The sequence below is a fragment of the Trachemys scripta genome, chromosome 9 (genome assembly GCF_013100865.1).
Source record: "Trachemys scripta elegans isolate TJP31775 chromosome 9, CAS_Tse_1.0, whole genome shotgun sequence".
Lineage (NCBI taxonomy): Eukaryota > Metazoa > Chordata > Testudines > Emydidae > Trachemys > Trachemys scripta.
In genome coordinates, this window is record NC_048306.1 from 69,493,911 (window position 1) to 69,512,917 (window position 19,007).

Genomic DNA, 19,007 nt, shown 5'->3' on the forward strand with positions numbered 1-19,007 from the left:
ATTTTAAGTCAAATTCCAGCCTGGAGGGAGTACTTATAGAGCTTTAAACTTATAGAAAAGCAACTTGCACATATATATATGCATCCGAAGAAGTGGGCTGTAGTCCACGAAAGCTTATGCTCTAATAAATTTGTTAGTCTCTAAGGTGCCACAAGTACTCCTGTTCTTTTTGCGGATACAGACTAACACAGCTGCTACTCTGAAACCAACTTACACTGGAAGTCCTGACCCAATTGCTGTAAATGCCAATGTAGTTGATCAATACATGCAAGTGAATGAATAGCAGATACATAGAATGAATTTAAGCAGCTGGTCGCAACTTTATTTAACACTGGGAGGGGTGCATGGCACCCCACTTCCTGCTCTCTCATACCAGGCATTTAACTGGGTCCAGAATCGTGTTCAGGACTCCCAACACAGAACCAGTAACATGGAGTCATCCCGCTTTGGCTCACCCCTATGACTCAGCTTGCTTCTGAATCCTTCCTACCTCCCCTACAAAAGGGTTGCGGGCTAGAGATTCCCAAGGGAGGAGCTCAGTCTACAAAGACTTCAGGTCTCCTGTTTTCACATAAGCAGAAGGACCACTAGCAAAATCCAGGGTTTCATTTATCTTTGGGAACTGGTCTGTCTTATCCTTCAATACGTTGGATACCAGCTGTAAGTTCTAACAAGCGAAAACAAGTTTTTCTTTTTCACACTTTGACTTTTTTTTAAATCTTAATGCTGTAACCTAAATATGCCTCCATGTGGGTGTAATAGCCAAAACTAGATCTTGTTAGTGGCAGAGTTGGTCACCTCAGATTTTTATAGCATTTGGAAAAATTCTTTGACAGAGATCTAGGTGAATAAATTGTAGAATGAACATTTTGGCATTGTGTGCCCTCTTTGTTCGCAGTCTTTACAGTGGCGCATTCTCCTTCATATATTAACTGGAAGTAGACCAGCACTGAATCAGGGCTTCGTACCTTCGCTTCAGGAAGAACTCTTCAGAACAATAGCTCTGAAAGCTGAAAATTGAAGACTGTTCTCAAGTTCCTTACTCTTTTTCCCCTAGTCTTCTTTTCTCAAGGCTAAACTTGCCTAGTTCTTTTAACCTTTCCTCATAGTTCAGGTTTTCTAAACCATTTATCATTTTAGTTGTTCCTCTGGACTCTTTTCTGTTTGTCCACAGCTTTCTTAAAGTATGTTGTCGAAAACTGGACACAGTACTCCAGCTGAAGCCTCCCCAGTGCTCAGTACGGTGCAACACCCAGAATAATAGCCTTTTTCACAACTGCATCACATCATTGGCTTATATGCAACTTCTGATCCACTTTAATAACCCCTAATAATCTTCAAACTGTGGGATGCACCCCCCTGGTGGGGTGCGGAGGAATGTTCAGAGGGGGTGCAGTGGGGCCTGAGCCAACCCCAGTAGGGGGCAGGGAGGAAGCACCACACAGCCCTGCTCTGCCCCCAGCTCTGCTCTGGCCCCACCCCCAGGCCCAGCTTGGCTCCCGGCCTTGGGCTCCAGCCACAGCCTCGCTCCCAGTCGCAGCTTCGGCTCCTGGCCCCGATCGTGCCTCTACTCCTGGGCCCCAATTGTGGCTCTGCTCCTGGGCCCGGCTCTACTCTTGTCCATGGCCCCATCTCCCGATTGCAGCTCCTGGGAGTGAGGGGCACGGACTCCATTACGGATAAGGTGGGGCGTGACACAAGAATATTTGGGGACCACTGCCCTAGATCTTTTTCTGCAGTACTACTTATTACTTAGTACTACTACATAATAAGATTTTGGGCGGGGGTCAGACTGGAGGGTCTTAGAAAACTAAAGAGTAGGACCAAATTTTTTCGACATACAGTTTTAAAGAAGCCTTGCACTGCTAGCCAGAGTTTATAGTGAGTTCATGGGAAAGAGAACCTCATTATCCAAACCATCACCAAAATTAAAAATATTAGTTATATAAAGCTCTTGTTTAGAAACAAAGCCAGATCTGTTTACTTACAAAAGCTATTGTAGTGCTACTCATTACATATATATTTAATATTTTAAAATGTGCAGTAGTTCTGAATTATTTTATAAACACAGTGTGGTAATTTACCTTTTACAATGACCTGATTTACCATGGCTTTACTCCAGTTTTATGCCTTTGTAGCGTCGCTGATTTCAGTAGAGTTCCATTGATGTAAAACAGGAGCAGTGTAATGCTGAATCAGGAATTTCAAGAGCTAAAAAGAGAACTAATTTTAGATGATGCTTTTTGTACAACAGAAACAAACTAAAGCTGAATGAAATTTATACCATTTGTCCAACTCTTCTTATTTTGTTTGAGGCATATTGATTCTTGTAATATATCAGCCACTTTTAGCTCCTCATTTGGTCAGTGGTGTTCCTTTAAAACATATTGTGGTTGTTACTCATTTCAGTGATCAAAAAAGATGGAAAATGTTGTTCTTTGAGATGTATTAAACTGCACAGAATAAAAGACATATGGAACAAAGACTGCAAACTGTGACCAATTGACATACATTGGAATAATGGGAATATAGGATATATCTAATCAGGCATACAAACTCTCACAAGTGATTCTGTTCCTCCTAGGACTTCTTTTGCTGGGCATCTGGCAGGTATTCTTGTTGGATTGATGTACACGCTGGGGCCTCTGAAGATGCTCATGAAAGCAATTGCAGGTACATAGTGAACACTCTTGGCATGACAAGAAGTTAACATTCTAGCTCAATATTAAATTTAAGATTTGGGTTATTAGAAATAAATAGAGCCAAGAACAGGATCAAATATTTTTCAAATGTTTGTACTTCCTAAGACAATAAATTATTTAAAAAAAATCAGGGCTAAAATTAAAATGCCATTTAAAAACCTTCATTTTAAATGAAGTTTAGTAAACCCAGAGAAATATCATGTTGTTATATTATGCTGAGTATGGTACATTTCTATCTTTTTATTACCTGTATAAATTATATTGGAAGTACCCACATTTTGAAAGTGAGCTTTTGGCGTTTAGACAGTTGTCTAAAGAATTTCCAATATTGTTGATTTTGGTATTGTATTACTACAGGTTTACACATGGTGCTAGTTAAATGGGGGGAAAATGCAAATACTGCACATCTGTGTATTTAGAAATACAAACCATGGGCCCAGTCCTGCAACTCCTTATGTGAGTAGTCCCACTGACTTCACTGTTTGAATCAGGTAAAAATACAAGGGTGACATTACTGAAAGTTTGCAGGGCTGGGCCCGATGACATAGTGTGTTTTATATGTTCATTCAAAAATGTAAATAGTCAAAAGTAGTGCTTTGAATTTTCTATAGTAGCTGATGTTCTCAGCATAACAAAAGCTTTTCACAATAAATATTTGTATAAACTAAAAATAATAATAAATATGGATATGTAGCTTATTTACAATAAGGTTGACCAATGTAATATATTTATTCATGAGACCTTGTTAAATGTGAATATAGCTAATGTATAATGAGACTACCTTATCAGTTCAGAAATCTGTTCTCTTTCTACTTTTCACTGAAGCTGTTATATTAAATGATTTGTTTTAGCTCTATTTTTAAATAGCAAAATAAATCCTTAACAAATAATCCAGTAGGTCACTAGCCTAAAGATTTATCCTACTTGCTGTCAATGCTTGAAGTGCATGCAGGGTTTGGTGATGAAGCCTCCGTAAGTTCCAGATATATAGCACTTTTAAGTGGCAAAACTAAGAGAGAGAGATTTCACAACCCGCTTAGTAGATATGAGACAGTTCGCATCTTTTTTAAGGGTGAATCTTTCACCCATCTGTAGCAGTGCTGTCTGGTGGTAGAAACAGTGTAGTACAATGGGTGAGGCAGGATCTGGAGAGAGCTCTTTGCTGCGGGAAGGATATCACCTGGACACTGCTGTACAGCCAGGATTTGGGGGCAGGGCCAACTGATTGTTTCCTGGATCCACAAGTCTTCTCTTCCTCCTCTTATGTAGCAGGGCACAGACAGAACATGGGCTACTCTAGCCGTAAGTTTTCTGTGGCGTGGCCTGAAACTGAACAGCTAGCTCCTTTCTCCGCTCCAGAGGAACTTCCCAGTGCACAATTTACCTGCAAAAATTTCCCTACCCTGCAGAATGTTTACTGGGTATCTTCTCTTCTGCATGGTTCTTCCCTTTTTATTATATCAGACATCACTTTGAGACTTAGAGAAAAATATTAAGATTATAAACATTAAATACTTTGACTATTACTGGGCAAAATTTTATAGAAAAAGCGCTGTTCTACAGCCTCATCACACAAGACCAAGATTGCAAACTCAATTTTTAATTTTTGTAGAAGGGTTATAAAATTATTTATGAATATTAAGTGTGTTACATTTCTTCCTGGTAGGTGACTTTCCCTACTTTAATGACTCTGCAAGACAGAGAGACTACTACTCAGGTGAGCACTTTCACTCTATTGTCTAAAAATTTTGTTCACTTTTCCTTTCAACTTTGTATTTTTTTTCTTTAAAATAATAAAAATAAAGATACCATTTTATGAACTGTAGAATATTTGGTTATTTGGAAAATGAAATTTGGTTAAGTGGTGGAAAATGATGAATGTACATAAGAAAGTATCTTGGCCTCAAAATATACAAATAAAATAACCAGGTTTTTTTAAATAGCAACTTTGAACATTGTTCTTATTAAATTATATGAAATTCCAAGCATTCAGGATGGAAGACTATATGTTGGTGATACTGTGCCATATTTTTCCTTCCTCTTTAGGTGAATGTATAGGTAGTTCAAAAGTAGTTTCTCTACGAAGAGGCTGAAAACCTCAGTAGAGGAAATTGGTTAGAGTGCAGTCTTGTTCCATGTCACATTATGTAAATACTGGAAGTGTGAGGAGTATGTAGACATTGGTAAATGTGCTGAGACAAGTGCTATAGGTGTTGATTTCTGCTTCACATAGCCAATACCTCACAAGGTATGCATACTGTATATATGCGTAATATTAGTCATGTTGAAAACCTACAAAGGATGACAACCCTTAGTGGAATTATCTCTGTAACTCTCCCATTTCCTGCGTGATGAGCATGCACCAGTGTAGCAAAAGAAATGGTCTGTGCAACCTGAGCCTAGTTATTATACTCCACCTCCTACATTCAGATTGAGTATGAATTTCAAATCGCCATTTTTTATTAAAAACAGTAGTGGTTGTGGAATGACACTTGACACTACCTCTATTCCTTCCTGTCATGCTATTTTCTCCACTGCTACTAGGTGTGTTTCTCCTCTTTCTCTCCTCTTATGTAGTAATAGCAGCTGCAATAACAGCACAGCCCTTAAATTCTCTGTTCTCCTCTCTGGGATGGGCCCCTATTGGAGAAAGCAAAAGCAAAGTCAGTTCAGCAATAGCACCAGCAGCATTAACACTTACTGCTGGTCTCGGCATGCAGTCATTTTGTGATGCCAATGGACAAGGAGCCTTGTTTTAATGGTACTGTACAGCGGATCAGGCAGCTAACTAGGGAAACAGTTTTTTTAGTAGCTGAGATAGTTTTGAGATGCTTTTTTTCTATGTATTTATCGAAGGGCCCAAAGAAAGTTTCTCAAGGGAACCGCTGGGGATGTCATTTACTACACTACTAATATTTGGATCATCATGAAATTTTTAATTAAAGCCTTTCCTGTCTTTGGACACTTAACAGCTTAATTACTACCTTCTTCCTTCCTCCTAAGGCTCTTTTAATTCTCCAGCCAATGCGTGACCCAGTACCCCTACACATTATCTCTGCTTCACATGACCCTCCTCAACAAAGATGTTTTCCTAAACAGAATGGACAAACTACAGGGAAACCTGGATATGTGTCTAGATGGAAAGTCTAAAGTTAGCTGCTTTATCACTGACAATGGGACCGATAAGGTAAAAGCAATTAATGTTGGACACTAGTGCACTATCCATTGCTTTGTTCAAATCCTCAATCCCTATGAGGCACTGTTGCTGCAGCACACAACTTCTGTCACTTAGTGGTGGTAGTAAGCTACTGGTAATTGAGGAAAATGAAGACATTCTGCAGAATAGCCTTATGGCCAGTATAATTTTACAGGACAAGAGCATCTATTGGAACCCCGAGTTGCATGTTGCGTTACTTGATTAGAAAAATTAAATTTTGTCAGAGGATTGTGAAGTTAGGACATAGAGGAACTGTAGGCCAATACCAGTGTGTATGGACGGAGGCACTAGTTGGAGAATTAGAACTCTTTGAACATAGAATCATAGAAATATCAGGGTTGGAAGGGACCTCAGGAGGTCATGTAGTCCAACCCCCTGCTCAAAGCAGGACCAACCCTAACTAAATCATCCCAGTCAGGGCTTTGTCAAGTCTGACCTTAAAAACCTCTAAGGAAGGAGATTCCACCACCTCCCTAGGTAACGCATTCCAGTGCTTCACCACCCTCCTAGTGAAAAAGTTTTTCCTAATATCCAACCTAAACCTCCCCCACTGCAACTTGAGACCATTACTCCTTGTTCTGTCATCAGGTATCACTGAGAACAGTCTAGATCCATCCTCTTTGGAACCCCCTTTCAGGTAGTTGAAAGCAGCTATCAAATCCCCCCTCATTCTTCTCTTCTGCAGACTAAACAATCCCAGTTCCCTCAGCCTCTCCTCATAAGTCATGTGCTCCAGCCCCCTAATCATTTTTGCTGCCTTCCGCTGGACTCTTTCCAATTTTTCCACATCCTTCTTGTACTGGGGCCCAAAACTGGACACAGTACTCCAGTTGAGGCCTCACCAATGTCGAATAGAGGAGAATGATCACGTCCCTCGATCTTCTGGCAATGCCCCTACTTATACAGCCCAAAATGCCGTTAACCTTCTTGGCAAAAGGGGCACACTCTTGACTCATATCCAGCTTCTCGTCCACTGTAACCCCTAGGTCCTTTTCTGCAGAACTGCTTCCTAGCCATTTGGTCCCTAGTCTGTAACAGTGAATGGGATTCTTCCGTCCTAAGTGCAGGACTCTGCACTTATCCTTGTTGAACCACATCAGGTTTCTTTTGGCCCAATCCTCTAATTTGTCTGGGTCCCTCTGTATCCAATCCCTACCCTCCAGCGTATCTACCACTCCTCCCAGTTTAGTGTCATCCGCAAACTTGCTGAGAGTGCAGTCCATGCCATCCTCCAGATCATTAATGAAGATATTGAACAAAACTGGCCCTAGGACCGACCGCTTGAAACCGGCTGTCAACTAGACATGGAGCCGTTGATCACTACCCATTGAGCCCGACGATCTAGCCAGCTTTCTATTCACCTTATAGTTCATTCATCCAGCCCAGACTTCTTTAACATGCCACATATGACTTCATTTATAGTGCAGTACATTGATCCATGTCCTCCTTGTAGTGCAGTAGTTCTCAAACTTTTGTTCTGGTGACCCCTTTCACACAGCAAGCCTCTGAGTGCGACCCATCCTTATAAATTAAAAACACTTTTTAATATATTTAACACCATTATAAATGCTGGAGGCAAAGCGGGGTTTGGGGTGGAGGCTGACAGCTCGCAATCCCCCCCATAATAACCTCACAACCCCCTGAGGGGTCCCGACTCCTAGTTTGAGAACCCCTGTTGTAGTGCATATACTTGTAGGTCTCCACAGCCTGTTTTGGAGTAGCAGACAAAAGAGGATCCAGGACACATCTCATTATCATTCCCACAGTGAGCCCAGTTATGGCCTACTTGAGGCTATCTATGTATCATGTTTTCCTCTTCTCCCCACCCCGCTCCCCTGGTGACTTCTCTTGAAGGAGCTTTCACTCACCACAAGTAAAAGTCTGTCTCAAATTTCTTTGCCTCTCTGCCTGCATTTCCAGTGCTGATACTTTCTATACCCTTTTGTCCATCATGATTTTTATTTTGTCCTGGATTCCATTAATATTTTTTCTGAGTATTTCCCACCTAATAAGAGCTCTGACTGGGTATTTTCCATATCAGAATATCTGTTTGTTTGATAATCCCTGGCACTTGTGGCAATTAAAGATCCCATAGTATTTTTTTGCAAGAGTGGGTCTAGTTTTCTGACCAAATTTTTCCTGTTGAATGGTGATGGGAGCCATGTAAAGACATTTTTTCTCTGTGCTTTCAGTTAAAAGAACACCATGAATTTAAAAACTCTTGCATATGAAATCTTTTTACCTATGGCTGTTTAGAAGTAACAACTAAGATTTGCTCAAATGATCCCCACAGTGACACTTTACAAGTTAAGAATAGTTTATGGCACAAAGGCTGCACGTATATTAAATAAGAAGAATATTTTTAAAAATGGAGGGATATGCCACAAAGGGTAGCTGTAGCCAGTCAGCATGAGCCACCCCTTTTCATGATTGACAGACCCCAAAGTAAAAATGGCTAACCAGGCAGAGATACTCTGTCCCACCCGAGCCAGGACATTTAGCTTGTACCAGGCCATGCACTACCCCTATAAAGAGCATTAGAGCCAACACAGGACAGACTCCATGCAGCTTTTGCTTACGAGTATCAGTCCCAGCTACATAAGAACCACAATTCTGGGAGGTTTATACATCTTCCCTTTCTTGCCATCCTGGCTCAAAGAGCAGAACAAATGTACTCCCTACAAAGAATACATCCACCACCAAAATTGCAACACAAAGTAGTAGAACACATGGAAACTTCAACTCAATTCTGTATCAATCAATATAATAACTTACATTTGGCAATTATGTACCAATACAGTCTCCCAAGGATAGCGACCAACTGCTTTTCTTAAGCTGTCTTTCCCCCCTGCCCCAGCATATCGGTTGGAGGGCAGACCTTGCTGTAGGAGAAGGAGCTCCTGAATGATCCTTCGATTCCTCCCCCAGCTCACAACTAAGGAGGACGGTGCAGAATATTACACTTTTGCATTTCCGTGTATTCGGCTGAGCTGGCCAATAAGAGGGGCTCCTTATCACCAAAGGTGCAATCTTTGGTGCAGCCCTACATCAAGCAGGGCTGTGGCTGATTGGGAGAAGCAAGGAGCCTATGGCACCATCTCGGGAAACCATCAGCTCAGGCTATTGCTGCCCATGAGTCTGTATGGATGGTAGCCGGCTAAAGGGGTGTGCGTTAGCTGTATTTTCCTGTGTGTCTGCCAAGCTACTTGTAGTTGTAAACATTATTTAATTTGTTTAGGATAAGTGCTTAAATGTTAGGGTTTTTTAGAAATGTAGCTTATGAAAATATGAACAGTAGAATGAGAACAGTAGGAACCCCACATAACTTGGGATGTTGTTTTGGGGCACTTTCTCATTATGAACTACAATTTGAAGGCTTTGTAAAGGTAATGAATCAAATGTAGTACCTTGAGCATATAAGTCTCTGGCTATGGAACAAACGTAAAACATGACGTACGTTATTTTTTTTTGTATGGCAAGGAATATATTTACATTTTTAGTGCCAGAATTATTTTTATAATGGTCAAATGTGCAGTGTTGAATTCTACAAATCAGTAAGCAGTTATTGAGCTAAGTTCAACATAAAATTATATCCAGAAGATAAACTCACATTTACAAGAGGGAAAATGTTCATTCAATGAACATAATGTGGATGGGGAAAAATATGTAAGGATTGCATCAAAAGTATGTACAAATCAATAGGGTCATGCAGTCGGCTTAATTCGTATGTAAAAATATGGTTTTAAATAGAACCAGCATGACTGAAGGTCTTTTACAGCTTGTTAAAGTATGATAACAAAGAAATATTTTCTTTTATAAATTAGACCATTTAGGGCAATCATCATCCGTGATGCCTTGAAATTCTGCCATGTTCATTGCATTAATAGCACGAAACTTTTTAACATTTCTTAATTGGTTTCATTTGTTCGTTTCTGTTCTCAAAAATATGCAGAAGGGCAAAGATACCCATTTTCTTGAGATTTTCAAATCACTGTATTCTACTGTGTAATTTGATACATTAAGATGAGCTATTTCTTTGAAAGGTTTGATTTGTTGTTTCAAGTGGTAGTATTTTTTAGGACATTATTCAGGCCCATAGATGTAGCAGACATATACATTCAGGTTGTGTCTGTATCTTGCAGCTTATTTGACTGTAATATCGAGATCTGTCTTTTTCTTTGTTTACGGCACCAAAACTCTGTAATACAAATAATAATCAACTGTCATGTTTTCATCTTTTGTTTGCAGTGGTCTCATAGCCGTACTGGTCCCAAGATATTAGAAAGACAGGGTAGGTGAGGTAATATCTGTCACCGCACAAACTTCTGTTGGTGAAAGAGACAAGCTTTTGTGTTACAAAGCTCTTCTTGAGATCTGTGTAGCTCAAAAGCTTGTCTTTCACCAACAGGAGTTGGTCCAGTGAAAGCTGTTACCTTACCCACCTTGTCTCTCACATTTTCATCTTGCAGTCTGTACTCATTTACCTAACATATGTCAATAAATCCACATGGACCCCAATATGAGGGCTAACTTTGTGCTGATGTTTTAAGTTAATTAATATGACTGTTAGTTGTATTAAGTCTGAAGATAAAGAGAAATGGTATGCTCAGCTTGATTCATGCATAAATATTCTAATTTTTCAAATTGAAAAGTAATAGAATGTATTTTTGATTGGATGGGAGGAACTGGATGTGATGCGTTCCCCCCCGCCCCTCGGGGTTCCGCCTAGAACTGGGGTACCACTGAGCCCGCCTGCTCACCAACCTGAGCTCCTTTTACACAGTGCTGCTGAGGCAAGCCTGCCAAATGCTTTCTCAGGCTTCAGACTGCACTTCACCAGCACACATACTGGTGTGACACACCCAACTGCAGCTACTCACAGTGATGCTGAGATCAGCTTTGCATAGGAAGGCTAAGCTAAGCAACTTCCCAGTTACTCAAGTGCATACCCCCCTCTAGAGGGCAAACCCAAAATTATACCATCTTGTGCTGCACAGAGAACTGTAAAGCGCAAGCTCATGAAATTTCCCCCTCCCTCAATGTAGAGAGGAATATACACAGCTTTCTGCTCCAGGTTATGATTTCCACACACTGGTTTTGGACAAAGCAAAACAAGTTTAACTACAAAAGATAGATTTTAAGTGATTATAAGGGATAGCAAAGAGATCAAAGTAGATTACCTAGCAAATAAAACAAAACACAATCTAAGCTTAATATACTAAAGAAATTGGACATAAGTAGCAAATTCTCACCCTAACGGTTGTTTTTAAGTAGTTTGCAGATATTCTTGAGGGCAAGCTGCACTTGCTTGCAGCTTAAAACTCTAGGTATTCCTTTCACAAGCTAAAAAGCGCTCTAGCTTGGGTACAGCCTTTCTCCCCCATTTCGATCTTTGTTTCTTAGATGTTTACTGCAGTCATCTTGGGCAGGGATGATGTCACTCCCCTGCTTTAAATAGCTTTAGCATATGGCAGGAACCTTTGTCTCCCAGTTTGATTCCCATGCCCGGTTAGTGGAAAAACACTAGTGTTATGATGGAGTCCAGTACCAGATGACTTGGTCACATGCCTCTGTAGGGCCATAGCAGCCATGAGACAGAGGCTGTTTGTAAGGTCCTCAGGAAAGCTTCCCAGAAAGGCTCCCCAGTGGGAGATTAGCATCTTCAAAGTCCTATTGTTTTCCCTAATGGCCCTTCCCAGCCAGCCATATAAACTGATTCCATTCTGTCTAGTGGGTGTTCCCCAGGTGTACACACATTTGTAATAAAAGCATAGATGATATTCCTAACTTCAGATACAAAAATGATACAGGCATACAAATAGGATAATCATATTCAGTAAATCATAGTCTTTTCAATGATATGTCACGTGAGCTATCATGTGTAAAATACATCCTAGTTATGCCACAATCATATCATAACAATATCTCTATGAAGAATATGGGAGCGTAGTGTCACACTGGGTTTGAATGCTTCTGAGCTAACTTGTAGTCTTTGAAATTGTATATATGGTAGGTTAGAATAGTCGAGAGAATGTCAACCAATATTTGGTGGTTTTGAGAGGCAAGATGGGGAAGATTTTAAGATTATTTTTTTCCTGATAGTTCACTACTACTTCGAGTGCTTGCACATGTCCATTGCATGCTAGATGTGTGCGTGCAACGTAGTCAGAGATTTTTCCCTCAGTGGTATCCAATGGGCCGGTTCTAGTGCCCTCTCGAGTTGCGCACATATGCGCCAGTATAAGGGGCACCACTGGCCTTGCACCCTCTCAGTTCCTTTTTACCACTCATGATGGTTGCTGGACAATCCTTTTTGCAGCAAGGCTTCTTTCCTAGTGGTTTGGACAATTTGTGCATGGTTTGTGTAGTTATTGTAGTTAGTGTTTATACTTGTTAGTTAGTGTTAATGTATATAGTAATGGGAATAGTTGGTCCGTGTCATCAAGGGACTCTTTGCCCCAGGGACTGGGCATGCCCCTGGTCCCCGGGGCTTCAAGCCATGTGCCTCTTGCGGCAAGCCTATGCCAATGAGTGACCTGCACTCTAGCTGTTTAAAGTATCTGGGGGAAACTCACGTACAATATAAGGGCCAGATCGGCAGGGACTTCAGACTTCACACTAAAAAGGACAGGGACCTTTGGCTGACCAGTCTTGGAGCCGAGCCCCTCTGAATCGGTGCCAAGCACTTCAACATCTGTGTGGAGCACCCCTCTCGTACCGTTTACCATTTCTGGTGTGGTGGAAGAAACATAAACAGCGCACCCGGAGAGGATGCTCTCTGGTGCAGAACAGAGACAAGCGGGGAGGGATTAATACAGTGAGACCCGTGCCGGGCCACTCTTCCTCCCCTGAGCCAGTGATGGCACCATCTACTCCACCTGTTGTTCTTTGAGACGTGTTGCTTAGTCCATTCCATGACCACCCTCCTTACCCCTCTGTCAGAGTTACTGGCAAGAAGTAACTGAGAGGTTGCAGGGCATTTATAATGCACCCTTTAGACAGGTACATATCTGTGCCATTCCAGAGGGCAGAAGAGCTGTCTCAATGGATACCACTGAGGGAAAACCGTGCACGCGGTGCGAACACATCTAGCCTGGAATGGACATGAGCAATACATCTTGAAGAAGAACAGTTACGAAAGGTTAGTAACAGTTTTTGTTTTGCATCTTCATACATTTCACTTACTGTAACTCAAACATTTTTCATATTGGGGAGCATCAAGGTGAATGGCAAGCTTGAGGATTTCTGGTGTCCACCAAAATTATAAATCTGTTTTGGAAGGGAGAATTACTCTCTTGCTTGTCCCCTCGCCCTCTAAATTCCTTTCCTCTTTTTCTGCTTCCATATGGTCAGTTGGGCAATGAACTGTGGATCTTTATGTCTTGAACTAGGCCAAGGGTCAGCTACCTTTCAGAAGTGATGTGCCAAGTCTTCATTTATTCACTGTAATTTAAGGTTTCGCGTGCCAGTAATACATTTTAACGTTTTTAGGTCTCTCTCTATAAGTCTATATTAATTCATTTAAAATTAAATTAAAATGCAGATCATATCAGTTTAGTGTGATCCTTGCTTTTCCTTGCTGAGATTTCCAATGTCTGGCACATATTTAGATACTTTAAGCTGCACACAGGCTTCTGAGTGATCAGTTGTTAACTGGCTCCGAGAGGGACAGACGACAGATTTCATGTGTGAAAATACCTGCTCACACAGGTATGTGGCTTCAAATGCTAAAAGCATTGCAAACACAATTTTCTTCAAACAGTAAAATTTCACTTGCAGGGATATCCAGCAGGTCAGAATAGAGGCCCCATGATCTCTCTCGGTAACTTCAAGTGCACTCTGCAGAACTTCAAACTTTGATACCCACAATTCTGAGCTTTTTAACTGAATGAGCTGCATTTTGAAATCTTCAACACCCATCCACTGAGATGCAGACAAATCCAAGTCGCTTTCGTTGAACTTTTCAGGTTTAATTAGAAAAGAAAGCATTAAGCCAAATCGCTGGAAATCTTGAAATCTGTCAGAAAATTCTGATTCCAGTTCTTTCATGTACATTCCAATCTCATCAACACTGACAATGCAACGTGTCAATAGCTCTTTTATGTGTTGGAAGTAGCGGAAAGTCGAAGTTCGAATATTCCGAGAAAAAATTGCTAGTTTTACAACAAATGCCTTCCAGGCTTCATAAAGATCCAGAACCGTTTTCCCTGCATGTTGGAGACAGAGGTTGAGTTCGTTTAGGTGAATGGTGATGTCAGTTAGAAACATGAGCTTACACAACCATTTGTCATTATCCAGTTCAGGGTAGTTTTGTGCTTTTTCCAACAAAAAGGCCACCTGTGAAGTGGAATTTCGTTATAAGCACTGTCCATCTCTTCTAGCAGTGCTTGAAACTGTCTCTGAGTCAAAGCAGATCAAGCAACAAGGAAATTCACAATTCGCACCACTGTATTCATCACATTATTAAGCTCTGAATTAGAAATTTTAGCACACAGGTTTTCTTGATGGATGATGCAGTGAAATTTGGCTGTTGGGCGGCCAATTTGACTTCAAGTAACTTTACAAATCCTTTCTGTTTTCCAACCATGGCAGGAGCACCATCTGTTGTCGCACAAAATATTTTTCTGATTTCAACTCCTTGTTCTTCAAAATGGTTTACAAAACTTTCCACTATATCTTCCCCCTTTGTTGTGCCATGCAGGGGTTTTAGGCAACAAAGTTCCTCTTGGATTTCATCGGAAGCACAATATCTTGCAACAACTGCCAAATGTGGAACGTTGTTTATATCCACACTCCCATCAACTGCAACACTGAACACTGCTTAGTCTTTTAATGCAGTCGTCTGCTTTTCGTTAATGTTTTCTGCCATTTCGCTTATGCGTGTCTCAACTGTTCTGGCAGAGACAGGCAGTTCTTTTATTCTAGATACGATCCTTTCTTTATTTGGCAAAACCTCTGAACTGCTGAGAAAAACTTCTTTTTTGTATTCCCCATCTGTAAACGGCTTTCCGTTTTTTGCAGTGCACTGTGCAATCTTGTAACTTCCTTCTGTAGTTTGATTTTTACTTACACTTAAGCATTTAAAACACTGCTTTGCTTCTCATATCCTGCTACTGCCTTTTTGATCGATTCAGGCTTGTCTGCTTCATCAAGAAAGGTTTTCTCGTGCTTCGTTTCAAAATGTTGTTGAACACTTGATGTGCGACAAACAACACTTCCACAACAGAAAGCACAAACAGCACGGTCCTTCTTTTGAATAAATCCAAATGTGCCTGTCCAAGAAAGCTGAAATGAACGGACATCTAACTTTGCTTTCTTAGGAACTGACATTTTGTCAAATGTACCCCTCAACTCACAGCGGGAAAGGGGTGGGGGAATCGCGACAGACGGCACGCACAACGTCAAACGCAGTGTGCTGTTCCACATGGCATGGTATAAGCAGCAAATCAGGCCTTAAAAATATCCCAGTGGTGCTGGAACAATTTTTAAGGTGGGGGTGCTGAGCTGCGCCCTCTCTTGCCCCTGTCTGAACCCCTCACTGCCCCAGGCTGGGGCTAGTGGGCCATAGCTGGGGGTGGCTGCAGAGTGCCAGGCTGAGGCCAGAAGTAGAGCCCTGGGCCGGCAGCCTGTACCCTAGGCCAGCAGTGGGCTAAGAGGGGCCGGTGGACGGAACCCCAGCTGGCAGGGGGCTGGTGGACAGAACCCCAAGCTGGCAGCAGTGCCACGGAAAATCAGCTCGCGTGCTGCTTTTGGCACACATGCTATAGGTTGCTGACCCCTGAATTAGGCTCTGAGTACTCAAGTGAAGATTGGTTGTTGATGGTAATAACAGACCACAAGTGGTGGCTGGGATGTTAAAGAAGATCTAACAGTGGGGGGGTTCCTGGATCTGGCAGTGAGTATCATGCTAATTTTCACTCATACTCTGTACAAGTAGCACAGTGCTATCAGTAGGCTTGTACAGCAGCAGTTAGATATTAAATTCTGGATTGTCGTGCAAATTGCAGGGTTTTCTGGCAGGAATACCTTGAGCCAGGGATTTTTTAGGTCTCAAAGACAATTCTGAAAAGTGCTGATGGTTGCAGACAATGAGGGCTGGGGACTGTGGAGAGAAGTGAAATGAAGTACAGGTCAAAAGATGCATGAAAGGTAACTGAAAATTCAGTTTAGTTCTGTTTTTTAACTCTGTCACATTAATATGGTCTCCAGTTTTTGGCATTTAAATTTTAAAAGGCTCATTAAAACTCAGCCTTTTAATTTTAGAGTAAAAGTCTTTTATTGAAATGGAGCATTTTATTACACTTTTATAAACCATGAAGTAATTTAAAAAAAATTGAATACATTTTTCTTTAAAATATTAATTACCGGAGGCCTTGCCTGCCACGATAGTCTATCATTTATAAGATACAAAACTGGCAAATACTTTGTTTTACTGCATATATGCTTGTAGCAGATTCTTTATTAATCACATTTTTTTCCCATCTAAAACTTGTTTTCTAATTCAAAAGGAAAACCTGCTTGAGGCGATGATAGACAATAAAATCAAATATTTTATTCAATGCCAGCATTTTATTTATTTATTTATTTTAGCTTTTTTGTTCTCATTCTATAGGGTATTCTAGACACCCAAGTTACCCATACAACACACCAGGGGATTATGACACGTACACTGGTGGGCTTACTGAAGAAGAACAGTTTGAAAGGGCATTGAGAAACAGTCTTCACGACAGAGGTAGGAATTTTATAGCATTGGATATCCTAAGCTATTGTTTATCTTGACAGAAAGTGAATCATTCAGAGTTCATAATTTTCAAAATATAGGAAGTAAACAGCCCTTTTACAAGCAAAATCAAGAAAAGTTGCTTGAATGAATTTTCACAGTATGGAGTGTGATGCTATACTGGATAAAGTTCCCCATTCTGTAAATATGGCTTATATTAATTGTTAGTAAAAACAACAAGGAGTCCTTGCTGCAACAAACCCCGCTGCCAACTCTCTCCGCATATCTATTCAAGGGACACCATCATAGGACCTAACCACATCAGCCACACCATTAGGGGCTCGTTCACCTGCACATCTAGCAATATGATAGATGCCATCATGTGCCAGCAATGCCCCTCTGCCATGTACATTGGCCAAACTGGACAGTCTCTACGCAAAAGAATAAATGGACACAAATCAGACATCAAGAATTGTAACATTCAAAAACCAATAGGAGACCACTTCAATCTCCCTGGACACTCAATAACAGACTTTAAAAAGTGGCCATTCTTTAACAAAAAAACTTCAAAAACACACTTCAACGAGTAACTGCAGAACTGGAATTAATTTGCAAACTTGACACCATCAACTTAGGCTTGAATAAAGACTGGGAGTGTCTGGGTCACTACAAAAAATAATTTTCCCTCTATTGATACTCACCCCTTCTTGTCAGCTGTTGGGAATGGGCCACATCTACCCTAATTGAATTGGCCTCGTTAGCACTGACCCCCCCCCCTTGGTATGACAACTCCCATCTTTTCATGTGCTGTATATTTATACAGGCACATGATGGCATCTATCATATTGCTAGATGTGCAGGTGAACTAGCCCCTAATGGTGTGGCTGATGTTGTTAGGTCCTATGATGGTGTCCCTTGAATAGACATGCTTATTGTATTTTCCACTCCATGCATCTGATGAAGTGGGTTATAGCCCATGAAAGTTTATGCCCAAATAAATTTGTTAGTCTCTAAGGTGCCACAAGGACTCCTCGTTATTTTTACTGATATGGGCTAAAATGGCTACCCCTCTGAAACCTGTCATTAATTGTTAGGGCTCTGTGTTTTTCACAGAGATTGCAGAAATCATGGATTCTGTGACTTTCTGCGACCTCCGTGACTTCTGCAGCGGCCAGTGTGGCTGACCCAAGGGGCGCCCAAGCAGCTGGCCCTGGGGACAGCCACTCTGGCTGCTGCTGGAGCGGCTCTGCAGCCAGCCGCTCGGGTGGCCCCGCAGCCAACCACACCAACTGCTGCTGGAGTGGCCAGCCGCACCGGCCGCTGCTCTAGCGGCCCCAGGCAGCTGGTCCCAGGGACCGCCCAAGCAGCCGATGCAGCTGGCCCTGGGGACTGCCTGAGCAGCGGTCCAGGGGGTAGCTGGAGCCACCGCAGTTCAGTGGCTCCTGGCAGTGGTCCCAGGGTGGCCAGAGCAGCAGCTGGCCCCCTGGAGCTCCCCCTCCCCAGCAGCTTCCCACCCCCTCCAGCAGCTGGTGCCACGGGCTCAGCTCTCTCCCCCCCGGCAACACCCCTCCCATGCCCCAAGAGTTAAGCGGGGTATATATGGTATAAGTCATGGACAGGTCTTGGGCCGTGGTTTTTTGTTTCTTGCCCATGACCTACCCATGACTTTTACTAAAAATACCCATGATTAAATCGCAGCCTTATTCATTGTTCATAGACGTATGACCTTATACTTGGCCTATTAAAAAATATGATTGGCGCATGCTCAGTTTACCACGCGATTCAGATCACTCTGTATCAGTGACCTGTCCTCTTTTGTTTACTACTCCCCCAATTTTTGTGTCATCTACAAACTTTTGTCAGTGATGATTTTGTTTTGTCCCGGGTCATGGATACAAATGTTAGAAACCATAGGGCTGAGATCTGATCCTTGCAGGACCGCACAAGAAACACAGCCACTCAATGATTCCCCATTAAAATTACATTTTGAGACCTATCAATTAGCCAACCTTTAATCTATTTTAGCATGTGCCATGCTGATTTTGTATTGTTCTGGTATCTTAATCAAAATGTCATGCAACACCAACTTTAATGCCTTACAGAAGTCTAAATATCAATACTATTATCTTTATCAACCCAATTTGTAATCTCACCCCAAAAAGATATAAGATCAGTTTGACAAGATATGTTTTCCATAAACCCATACTGACTGGCATTAATATTATTATCCTCCTTTAGTTCTTTATTAATCGAGTCTCATATCAGCCATTCCATTGTTTTCCTCAGAGTTCATGTCAGGCTGACAGGGCCTATAACACTGGTCTACAATTTTTGGGAAGTCGTCTGCTTCAGAGATAAAATGTGCTAT

At 41.5% G+C, this 19,007-nt stretch overlaps 1 protein-coding gene across 5 annotated transcripts in view; it reads left to right on the plus strand.

Moving 5' to 3' along the window:
* The window catches only part of RHBDD1 (rhomboid domain containing 1), a 95,732-nt gene that overhangs the window by 29,518 nt on the left and 47,207 nt on the right, over positions 1-19,007 (plus strand). For 3 of the 5 annotated variants that reach the window (XM_034781932.1, XM_034781930.1, XM_034781931.1), the window contains exons 4-6: positions 2,585-2,673; positions 4,369-4,419; positions 16,532-16,651. In XM_034781932.1, the coding sequence (XP_034637823.1) occupies positions 2,585-2,673; positions 4,369-4,419; positions 16,532-16,651 (260 nt within the window). Of the gene's footprint in view, positions 1-2,584; positions 2,674-4,368; positions 4,420-16,531; positions 16,652-18,925; positions 18,984-19,007 lie in introns of those variants that run through there. The other 2 variants (XM_034781933.1, XM_034781934.1) reach the window with 2 other exon arrangements.